At 45.5% G+C, this 12332-nt stretch overlaps 1 protein-coding gene across 2 annotated transcripts in view; it reads right to left on the bottom strand.

The window, feature by feature from the left end:
- Positions 1 to 12332, bottom strand: part of atp10d (ATPase phospholipid transporting 10D) — a 56823-nt gene that overhangs the window by 22227 nt on the left and 22264 nt on the right. For both annotated transcript variants that reach the window (XM_060051132.1, XM_060051133.1), the window contains 11 exons: positions 8905 to 9036; positions 8540 to 8652; positions 7776 to 8028; positions 6837 to 7027; positions 6395 to 6724; positions 5141 to 5786; positions 4541 to 4641; positions 3721 to 3847; positions 2680 to 2864; positions 614 to 911; positions 172 to 248 (listed from right to left, as the gene is read on the bottom strand). In XM_060051132.1, coding sequence (XP_059907115.1) covers positions 172 to 248; positions 614 to 911; positions 2680 to 2864; positions 3721 to 3847; positions 4541 to 4641; positions 5141 to 5786; positions 6395 to 6724; positions 6837 to 7027; positions 7776 to 8028; positions 8540 to 8652; positions 8905 to 9036 — 2453 coding nt within the window. The remainder of the gene's footprint in view (positions 1 to 171; positions 249 to 613; positions 912 to 2679; positions 2865 to 3720; positions 3848 to 4540; positions 4642 to 5140; positions 5787 to 6394; positions 6725 to 6836; positions 7028 to 7775; positions 8029 to 8539; positions 8653 to 8904; positions 9037 to 12332) is intronic.

Below are 12332 nucleotides of genomic sequence, written 5' to 3'. Positions count from 1 at the left end.
TGCTCAAAAAAGACACCTACATGTAGCACTCAGACATTATACATCATTCCACAAACCATCACCCTAGCTGCCACTACTATATAGTACTATAATTACTATACCCTCTTCAATGTGTCCTCAGAGCCTAACAGAGCATGGTAGAGTAGTCCCTAATGGCGTAACAGTGGCTACCTGCATGCCCTCCTGGCCAGATATCCCGATGCCCACATCTGCCACTTGGATCATGCTGACATCATTTGCTCCATCGCCTGGAAGTGAATGACCAGATATTTTCCTCTCTGGTGGTTTATTTGATTATTCCAATAAAATAACTCACCATCATAAGCTTCATCACAATACCACAGATTAAACCAAACTGGAGCAAAACATTAAAAGATTAAATCTTCAAATTGTACAATATAATATATTTTATGCAGCAGATTAATAGCCGACCAGCATGACTCTGAATCCTGAGTCAGGCTGAATACCTTTACTTCTGTTGGAGCAAACTTCAACACAATCCCCTCATTCAGTCCCACCACGTTGCAAAAATACCCATCAAATAAGAAACATGAAAAAGGACCTGAGAGTCTGAAGATACAACTGGACTAACAGGATGTCAAAGGCTCCTCACCGATGGCCAGAGTCATGACGCTGAGCTGGCTGCGAACCAGCTGGACCACCTGGCTCTTCTGCAGGGGGGTGGACCGGCAGCAGAGGACCGCCTTGCACTGCTGGCTCAGCTCCAGGAAGCCCCCCTTCAGCTCGTCCTGGAGGGCCCATTCCAGGGTTCGTCCGTCGATCACCAAGACGAAGCCCCCCACGGCCGCAGCTGGCAAAGCTTTGTCCTCGCCCAAAGTTGGTCTGCCAGGTCCTTCCCCTGTGCCTCGAACCTCTGAGAGGAGGTCCTGGAGCAAGGCATCACATGCATCCTACCACAAAAAGATCAACAACATCCTAATTAGGGGTGGGAATCGAGAACCGGTTCCTACTCAGAACCTGTTCCAACTAACCAATTCCATCGGAATCGTACGCCTCCAACGTTATCGATTCTTCTTAACGATTCCGCACCACGTTTTCCGGTTTACGCAAAAATGTTGCGACGACCCTGCGCGCGCCGACAACCTTCGAACAACAAGGCAGCATCGTGGAGTAGGAAGCGATCGCAAGTCTGGCTCCATTTCACCAAACGCAATGAAAATTCTGCCGTATGTAATCAGTGCAATGCTATCATTTCGTGTAAGGGTGCAAACACCAGCAACAAGCTAAAGCATTTGTCTACCAAGCATGGAATTAAGGGGGTCATCCCTAAGTTCCCCGGGTCCTATGTTCCCCGGGTTCTATATACACACACACAAACACAGAGAAACGATAGGATATGGGCTGACCATGCGGCTGCATGGCACCCCTCCCTGGGAACATAGGAACCTTTTAAAAAAAAAAAGGTCCTATGTTCCTCGTTTTTCCCAAAAGGCTCCTATGTTCCCCTGTAGCCATACATACCGGGGAGCATAGGTCCCTTTTTGGGAAAAGCGGGGAATATAGGACCCTTTTCTGGGAAAAGGGTCCTATGTTCCCCGCAATCTATCAATCTTTAAACTTTGACGCGACATTCGCGTGATGACAGCCAATCGGCGTTCAACAGCCTGGCCACTGAGTGACATGTGTAACGTAACAGCCAATCAGCGTTCAACCGGCCAACTCAATGCAGTGCAGTCCGGGGTGAACTGCAGCATGGAGGAGAAAGTGATTGTTGCCGTTTGCGACTCCCGGAGCTCTTTATATGATAGTATATAATATAATATAATTTTATAATAATATCACGGCCAAAAGCTCTGTGCGCCTCCGGATGGCCGCGGGAAGCTCTCGTAGGGATTGGGCTTCTCGGGGTTTGATTACCGGCGTATGAATAGACTGCGTCAGGTTGGTTGGTTAAAATGGTTACTTTTGGTGCAGAAGACTGTAGAACTCTTTTTTTGCCACTCAATGAACTACTCAGGAATCGGTAAGAGAATTGATTAGGAATTGGATCGATAGGCAGAATCGACAATGGCATTGATATTGATAAAAACGTATCAATTCCCACCCTTAATCCTAATGTAGTTCTGACTGGAGTCGGGAAAGAGGAAGGCTGTTTCATGGTCTTTGCTTTTATTTTCACGTTTTGCGAAAATAAGGCCTTCATATGAGACATTGTTGGTAAAAAAAAACAACCTTATCAGTAAAAAAATAGATGTTGCGAATGCTGTGAATCTCGTCCATTTGATCAGATAATCATCAGGAAGTGAGACCGCACCCGAATGTTAAAGCACAGAAAACAGGTCAGGCCTGTCCGTTCAAAAAGCAGTTCCCCTAACCTAGCAGCCTAAAAAGTGTGCGTTCATGGCACACAACAAAAGCAATCATTAATAAATAGGTTGAACAGAAATAGGCAAGCGCATACGCCTGAGCAGACTAGACGTGGTTCCGCAGATTCTTCTTGTCCAGTAATCGTTCAAATCGTTCATGAATGATCCGTGATAGAAGTGTCCTAATGCCTTGTTGCTTTGCTTTGTTATAATTAATAAATAAATAATAATCACATTGCATTACTTTAGTCTGTTTGTACATGTATTAGGGGATATGACCTCTCACTAGTTATCACCTGATCAGCTGAGGTTAGGGTGAATACAGACCGTTGACCGACTGTAAACTGCCCACCTTACTTCCGCAGTTCGCGTTCAGAATCTGGTCATCGGGTCCCAGGAGTTTACAGGCGCATGCAATGTTGACGGCCGTCTCCTGCTTGTCTCCGGTCAGAACCCACACCTTGATGCCAGCTCTCTGCAGGGCCTCAATGGTCTCTGGGACCTCCTCCTGGAGGCGATCTACGATCCCGGTCGCACCTGAGAACAACAGACAACCCCCTTTGATCTGAATGTGTAAAAGTGATACTTTTGGCATTTAGACATGTATATCAGGATATCAACAGGATATCAGGGCAGGATATTGCATAGGATGACAGCAGTGAGCAGCAGCCACTGGGGGGGGGCCCGGCACACACACACACACACACACACACGGGGGGGGCGCCGGCTCACACACACACACACACACACACTGGGGGTGCCCCGGCTACCACACACACTGGGGGGATCGCGGCTCACAAACACACACTTTGGGGGGCCTAGCTCACACACACACACACTGGGGGGGCCCCGGCTCACACAAACACACTATGGTTGTGTGTGTGTCAGCTCACAGTCTTTGGTTTTTTTGGAGACCAGGTTGGTCTCCAGATGTTGTGTGAACCTTTGTCTCACCCAGCAGAGTGAGGTTGGTCTCCAGATGTTGTGTGAACCTTTGTCTCACCCAGCAGAGTGAGGTTGGTCTCCAGATGTTGTGTGAAGCTTTGTCTCAACCAGCAGTGAGGTTGGTCTCCAGATGTTGTGTGAACCTTTGTCTCACCCAGCAGAGTGAGGTTGGTCTCCAGATGTTGTGTGAACCTTTGTCTCACCCAGCAGAGTGAGGTTGGTCTCCAGATGTTGTGTGAACCTTTGTCTCACCCAGCAGAGTGAGGTTGGTCTCCAGATGATGTGTGAACCTTTGTCTCACCCAGCAGAGTGAGGTTGGTCTCCAGATGTTGTGTGAACCTTTGTCTCACCCAGCAGAGTGAGGTTGGTCTCCAGATGTTGTGTGAACCTTTGTCTCACCCAGCAGAGTGAGGTTGGTCTCCAGATGATGTGTGAACCTTTGTCTCACCCAGCAGAGTGAGGTTGGTCTCCAGACGCTGGGCCGACTCCAGCAGCAGCTCCTCTCGGTTCTCGATGCTTGTCTCCGCTAGCAGCTGGCCCTTCTGCCAGGCCCGGTAGTCGTCCTCCTCCAGAACCTGGGGGCCCGAGGGGAAACACAGCAGCCGTATTAGTGTCTTAACACTGCTGTACTTCTAATCTACAGGTAGATTCTAAATCTTTACATGGACGATTTTTCAGATTGATCTCTTGAATGCCTGCCAACCCTGGAAGCATTTTACATTAGTGATAAAGTGATAGCTATGTTAACATTAACAATCAATAAACATTTGTAAGGTTTTAAAATCAACACTGACCTCTCCGTTAATTGCAACATGTCACTAGTCTTGGCAAAGGATTTATTGTACTTTGCTTGTCCTTGCATTGTTTATAATTAAAGACCGGTCTGGGACTCACTCTTACTGTAAACAAGTCTCGATTACAGGTTACAAACAGCCAAAACCTGTATTTGCATCAGGCACTAATGGGCTCACATTGTAGCAGAAATCCATACAACTGACCTAAATGTACTTTATTTAAAGCCAGAAGTAAATGTACTTCTGGCATTAAAGATGGCCTGAATGAAAATTTGAATTTAAGTCATTGCCAAGTAAGACATTACAAATACAAGACATTTTTCTAGGTGTTTGATGCATAACAATAGTAATACATTTGGAAAAGAAACAAAAAATAAATGAATAAAGTAAATTGCAAGTATTGTAACTCAAGAAATATTAACATATAAAGTCCTGTACGTCCTAAATTGGTCCCATCCCATTAACGAGCATTACCCTTTGTGCGATACAGAGTGTACGAAGGCCGTCTCTGGCGTAGACGTCTAAGTGGTTCTGGGTTTGTTCTCGGATTTTAACGTACCCCTCTCCGGCTGGCACTATACAAGGAGACAAAAGACATGTCAGGCAAATCCACACACCATTTGACATCATACTGCATTGATGTTGATGATGTGAAACCATTATAAATGAAGAATACTATCTGATATGATGATACCAACCGTTAATGCAACCTCTAGTGATGACTTCATTTTATTTGGTTTAATTTTTACAGGTTTATGCTTTTTATTGTAGAGTAAGACAGGAAGGCCTGGGAGAGAGATGGGAGGACATGCTGCAAAAGAACGGCGGGGGGCAGTAACCAAACCCGGGTCGCTGTGGTAAGGACTGGGCCTTTAGGGTACTCTACCCGCTGAGCCGCCGGGGCGCCCAATTGCCATCATTCGGATACGGTCAAATGATTGCCTGGTAAATACTGAGGCAAATTAATCAGATGGCTAATTGGTTAAGCGAACCAGAGAAAGGGTCAGGGTAAGAATTAGTCAGGAATAGTCAGGGTAAGTCAGGGTTAGGGGGTGGGCTCCCCTCTCCACCTACCATCTGGGTGCTCGGAGAGCTCCATGATGACCGAGTCGGCTCCTTTGGTGTACAGCACCAACCGCCCCGTCAGCGGGTGGCGCACCACCACCGACATGCGTCTGCGAGTGCAGTCGAACGGCAGGACGTGGAGCAGGCTGACGTGCAGGCGGCTTGCGGCCCCCGGCAGCTCCACGGCCAGCCCGTCCCCCGACCGGCCCCGAAGGGTGCAGTTGTAGGCCCGGGCGGCGTGCACCAGGGCCAGCTCGTCCGGGCTCTCTGCCTCATAAATGAGCTGCTCATTGGCCGCCGTCGGCCCACTGTGGCAAAAAGCCGGGTCCTCCAGGGACGACACTCTTAGGGGTTCAGTTCCAACATTGGGGGCCCCCACGGCACCAACACCCTCCTCTCGGTTTCCCATGTCTGTCAACACATCTGCTGTTGGGTCCCTTGGGTTTTCCAGTGCCACGTTGGACCTCACCAGGTCGGTGCCTGGGCCAAGTTGTGTGCTCTCCCACGAGGCGCCCGCCTGCGACAGTGTGGCTGTGGTGGAGGAGCCTACCTCGCCCTGGACCCCTGCCGCGCCCAGGGCCCCTGACACGCCCCGGGACCCTGCCTCGCCCTGGGCCAATAGTCTTGAGGTGAGGTTGTGGGGAAGATCAGCGTGCTGGAGGGGGTCAAATGGTAGAGAGGGGACGGGGAGGAGAGAAGCTAATTGATTGAATTATTGGATAGCAGAGTGAGCAAGGTGTCACAAGTTACAGAAATAAAGTTGCATCCTTGGAGAGAAACCTGGTAGAACACTTTCAAAACCATTGTGGTTTTGAAAGTGTGACAACACTTCCAAGTAGTGTCCAACTAGTTTTGCAACAGGCGGAAATATGCACATGTTTTGGTTCAGATACAACCCAGCTACTAACCGACGGACAAGACATCGAGTCAGTACAAAGAATACAAAGAATACATAATTGATAATAAATTATTACAGGTCTCTCTCTCTGTGTTGCATTGATTTAGCATTCCTGCCCAAAGTGAGACTGCTGCTGTCCAATGTACAAACAGTGCATGTTACCCAACGGCTGCACAACATTCCTGTGCAAAAAATCAGCATTGAAATTAAGAATGGTAATGCACGCTTTTTCCTCTCTGGTCAACCCATTCTGGTCAACAGGAATAGCATAGCTCACTCTTGATAATGGGTATCGAAAACAGAGGGTATTGAAACCAAAACCACGGTAGTGGTATTAGAAAGTGTCTGACTGTTTGGCCGCCTACCGTGTGACAGGGCCGGCCGGATGAGGACACCACTACACTGTTGCAGACCGCCAGCGCTAGGAAGAAGTCCAAGATGGAGTTCAACTCTAAGCTGGCCTCAGCTCCACAGAGGCTAGTGGCCTGGAGGCAGCTGGCCTCAGCTCCACAGAGGCTAGTGGCCTGGAGGCAGCTGGCCTCAGCTCCACAGAGGCTAGTGGCCTGGAGGCAGCTGGCCTCAGCTCCACAGAGGCTAGTGGCCTGGAGGCAGCTGGCCTCAGCTCCACAGAGGCTAGTGGCCTGGAGGCAGCTCATCTTCTTCAGCAGCTCAGGGTCTGGGATCACTTCTTTAGCCTGGGGGTTGGACAAGAGGAACAGCCTTTACATATGTATGCATGTTTATACATATAAACATACTCAATATACACACACACAAACACAGAGAAACGATAGGATATGGGCTGACCATGCGGCTGCATGGCGCCCCTCCCTGGGGCTCCTCCTCCTCCTCTCTGGTCAGGGAGTGCAGCGAGGTGGAGCTGTGGCCGCAGCTCATAGAGCGACAGCTGAGGGACCTGACGCTACAACCTGACCGCAGGGTCAGGGAGCGGCCTGGGACACCCAACACATCCTCCTCATACAGAGCCAGCCTCCGCGCTACACAGACAAACACACACACACACACACACACACACAGACACAGACACACACACACACACACACACACACACACACACACACACACACACACACACACACACACACACACACACACACACACACACACACACACTTTTCTTTAGATGCCATCCTATGATGGTAGAATCCTCCCTAACATCTAGATGATTGTTACTAGTTGAGCCTTACGATGGTACTCTGTTATGTAAGCCAAGCAGGTTTTATTTCTCCCCCACCCTCCCAGAGACTCACTCATGAACGTGGAACCAAGCAGTCACCTTGTCAACCATCAGATTGGAGCTACAGTCAACTGATAATCAGTCAGATGGATTGGCTTCTCTTTTTGTATCGTGCAAGCATGGATACCAACGACAGATCTATCACTAGGATCGGCCTTCACCTATTGATGAAATGGGGGATCTGTTCATCACCTAGCAATTATCAGAAAGTTACATCTATAAGATGTAGAGTAAAAGATCCTCAGCCTTTCCTGGTGATAAGTGTCACCTGAAACCAACCACACTGTACTGTTCAGATAGAAAGCACAGGGGGATATGTAATAGATGTGACATCTCTGTACTTTTGTGTTCCTCATTAGAAGGCAGGGAGGGACGTATTATAAATAAACACAAGCCGCATTTATGACAAACCCGAAAATCAGATAATATCCATCTAAACAAATGGTAAATGGATATTAAGAAAAGCAGATCTTAACACAGTAACACACCATTCTGTGTGTGTGGATACTGCACCCCATGTATAGTGCAACACTGGAACACCATTTTGTTTTCTGTCAGAGTGCCGGTCTTGTCGGAGAAGAGGTACTGAATCTGCCCCAAGTCCTCCGTGATGTTGAGCGCCCTGCACTGTATGCCTGAGTCCAGCTGCTCGCTGTACAGCGCCAGGTCGTTCTGGATGAAATAGATCTGGCCTAGTTTCACAATCTCGATAGACACGTAAAGGGAGATGGGGATTAGCACCTGTGGGATAATGGATGGAGGGGGGAGATCAAAGAGGTCAGAAGAAAATGAGTGACAACCTGGACTTCAATGATACAATCAAAGTCATGGCCAATATAAATCTGCAATGTCCTGCTAATTATGATATTATGGGTTATCAAGTTTTGCAATAAGGATCAGAAAATGATCATTACATAATCATCAGATCCATTTCAATCTGACTTCATAGCAGTCTATCAATACTCTTCTATTCCTTCACGCAAAGCGAATGGCTGGAGTTGATTCTCCAAGTGGGCAACCGATTACCGTACACTGACATAAAGGCGACATACGACTTTGAGAAAGTACAACAGAGAGGGGATATGGACTCTACAGTCTGGAGGTTTAGAGTTTGAGCTGACTTTCACATGAATAGGAACATATATTTCTTGAGATATTCGCTAGGTGTGTGGATAGAATTCTATGTGATAGGTTACATATTTAAAGTTTTGACATCCTGTCGCCCATGATCAATTTAATATATCATATCTACCTGCAGCACGATGATCATCGTCCAAAAGACATAGAATCCCGCCAGTGTAGGAGACACCTGCTCAGCGATGGAATAAATGGGATCAGTCCATCTCTGGAGCCAGAGACCATGCCCTGCAAGGGCAGAACATAAAGAGGTTGAAAAATGCCTCAGTGGAGACCGCATTTACAATGCATGGTTCAAGAGTTTCCACACAAACAGCCACATTTGAAATGTTGTTTTCATCTGAACGTCTTTAAGAAAAAACGAGAAGAAACCAGGTTGAACAGTGACTGCTGCTTTGTTTACAAAAAGATAGTTCTTCATGGAATGAATCAGCACGTAAGCCATATTATCACATTAAATGTCACAATGGAAACACTGACCTATGGCTGCTGTCAGACACATGGAGAACAGCAGGATGACACACCACAACACGTCCCTGTTGAGGCGCTTCTCCAGACGGCTCTGTTTGTACCGCGGCCCACTGTTGTTCTTCATGGCTTTGGTCTCATGGCCTGGTCGGTCCAACACCCAATAATTAACAAAAAAAACAATAATGCAAACTTTTTTACTGCGTACCAACCAGGGATGGAAATTAACTTTTTTGCCCACCAGCCACTGTGGCAGGTAGATTAAAAAATCGACCAGCTACTCAATTTTTTTACCAGCCACTTTATAATAATTCATCTATACAAAGTATTTTCTATAAAAAACAAATTGACACATTAACAATAAAACAAAATGCATGGCTACACCTTCATAAGTAAATTTGTTTTTTTATATTTATATGTGACTGCATACAAATGTGTCCACAGACATGGAAACTAACATATATGATAGTAAGCATTATTTGCCCTTAACACTAATATTCAGAAAAAACACTGCCTCAAAAGGCTATTGGCTTAAGCAATACAAGTAGAGGCATATACTTGAACTTCATACCCTGAACTTTTAAACGTTGCAAACGTGCAAAAACATAATTATATATTTATGTGGCATTCAGTCCAATGCTGAAGATATATCTGTGGCATTCAGTAGGCCAATGCTGTGGTAAAGTGTGTAAAGTATGACCAAGTGTTTCTTTCTGTTCAATAGCCTAGATAGAACTTTATCAATCCCCTGTAGGAGAAATTTGTTAATGTTTGTCCCTATAAAACAATAATGATAAAAAAATAAGGAATCTCCCACTTCCGGCTTCCATGAAAGAGAACCAAACTAATTCACAAAATAGCGTACATGCAAATCTAGCATTAAAGGTTAATTTAAGGAAGTTCTCTCCAGTCAAGCTGAAAGTAGTTCACTAGTAGTTGCACTTTAACTTGCAGTGTCAGAGAATTCTGAGAAATCTGAATGCTGACTAAATTCTCAGAATTCCGACACTTTTATTATTGCTTTTATTATTTTATTATTGCGCGCTACGACTAGTGAACTACTTTAAAAAAAAAACTCGACACCGCGTCCAGGCGACAAATGACTGGTGAGAGCCTTCTTAAATGAACCTTTAATGCTGGATTTAATTATCTGAATTCGGATTTTATCCAAGTATTCTGACTTTATTATCAGAATGCTGAATTTTATCTCACAATTCAGACTTTATTAGCCTATTTGATTTCTCAATTAAAATTCTTGTGATGAATAATCTACATTTGTACAGTCGATGTGCAGCACTTTAATTCCTGTCAACTTTTTTTTCTAACACCAGCACTTCCACAACTATGCCCATGTTCCTGACTGCTAAATACAAAACCATTTATGGCGCATCTATTTTTCGGGTAGGTAGTGATAGTTGCCCTAAATGCAGCTTTAATGTGGGCTCTGATTCTGAATGAATGCCGCTGCTGAACTGTGTGAATAAATAAAGGGAACTGAAATCTAAAGAAGACACGTCGTTTTGATGTACCGGTGAATTCCAGCTGAAAGTGGAACATTGCTGCCATCAGGGGAAATTAATGTAGCCTAGGCCTATTGTAAGTAGCTTTCAATTCCTTGTTTTTTTGTTGAACATATCCATTTGGTATGACAATAGAAACTGAATATTTCGTCATGTGGAGAACCGCTCTAGATTCCCCCACCCCCACACAGATTATTTCCTGTAGAAACCACCTATGGTGGAAACCGATACGCCCTCTCACCCACAAAATGTTTGAGTCCCTTCTATGGAAGTAAATCTGTGCCATCAGATTTTGAAAATAAAAAGCCATTGAACTCTAAGCACTGAATATTTATGCATTGAAATAACTAACTAATAATTTCGATTTGAATTGAACTCCTATTCAGCTTTATTTTTCAATGTTAAAAATTCAAAATCAAAGATTCAACGTCAAAAACTTCAACGTGGGGACGTTGATTACGTTGAAATTAAAATCCAGATACATTATTTCAATGCATAAATATTCAGTGCTTAGAATTCAATGGCTTTTTATTTTCAAAATCCGATGGCACAGATTTACTTCCATACACTTCTCCTTCGTCATGCTTAACTGATCATACCTCTCTCGTTGGTTACACAAATCTTACCATGGACACTTACAGAACCAGCCAGCCAGCCAGACAATTGACGTCACAGTCACGTCTGTTAATTTATGAATGGAATTCTGAACGTGTCCCGCCTCCGAAATAGCCTTGCAGCCTTGTGCGCGATTTCATTTCGCGCTGCGAGGCAGCCTGGATTCCATGGATCCGATTTTCGCCTGAGATGGGGAACCATTCACAGAACGGGGAGGGATGGCAAGACGATGACGACGTCTATGCGACACACCCATCGTCTTCTTCCGAATTGCCTGTGTCTCACGCCGAATTCGTGAGACTTGAGAGCTGTTACCGGTATATTATCCCGGATGTTGACACTCGCAGTTCAGCAAGAGAGGCGTAGAAGAAGAAGGGGGCCGGATGTTGACAATGATGGTTGTGGAACTGTGCCAGAGCCCGTCTACGAAGAGCCTGGGCACTTCCTATACGCCCCATTGTACTGATCTTGGTTGTAGTTCCATTAGACATCCACTGGGGGTGATCGCGGGCGAGTCCAGAATGAATGGGAGTCTATGGGGCTAGACGGCTAAATATGTCTCTTTCACCTGCTTGTCGTTGAAATATCGCAAATTTTATTGTAGATTCCTCAAGTTCAATATCGATTATAGTTCAAAAGTCAAATGAATGAGTACTTATGTCCTTTCGATTTCTTACAGTTCGGGCCGTTGTTGGCCGTACACGCTAGCATTCTGTTAATGAATGCTGATTGGTCAGGGACGGACTTGTGACTGATTACGACCAGAGACCCCTCTTGACGGCATCTGAAGCTGAAGCACAATCAGAAACATGGTGTTAACTTCGACTTTCCGTCGAAGTTAATTTTTGCGTACTGTATTTATATTTTCCTGCAGGCCCTTTTATTTTTTAGATAGTATGTATGGTGAAAGTACATGGGCATAAATGGAATTTCTGCCATTTCTTGTGTTCAATGTTCAATGAGTTATATACATGGTAGGTACGGTATGACCACCTTAAATAATACATTCAATGTCCCGCTCAATATCATTTCATCTGTCATTGTCTATTTTTCGAAAATCAAGATAGTTTAAAAAAGAAATGCCTCGTAAATGTGCAATGATAAACTGCACTAGCAGTGGAAACGGATTGTCCGTCTTTTAGTTTCCCAAGGACAGAAAAAGGTAACGTTCTTGCTTGCTCCTGTATGAATGGTCCTAGGCTACCTGAGGCTGCACCTGGTAGGGAAAGTTGCGCTGGAGCCCGGGTAAAATCGCACATGGCTTATTCAAGTTGCGCGCTAGACATTCTCTAAAGTGTCGAGACT

The sequence above is a fragment of the Gadus macrocephalus genome, chromosome 5 (genome assembly GCF_031168955.1).
Source record: "Gadus macrocephalus chromosome 5, ASM3116895v1".
Classification (NCBI taxonomy): Eukaryota; Metazoa; Chordata; class Actinopteri; order Gadiformes; family Gadidae; genus Gadus; species Gadus macrocephalus.
Note: the sequence above shows the minus strand (reverse complement) of the source record. Positions and strands in the feature narration are given on the sequence as shown.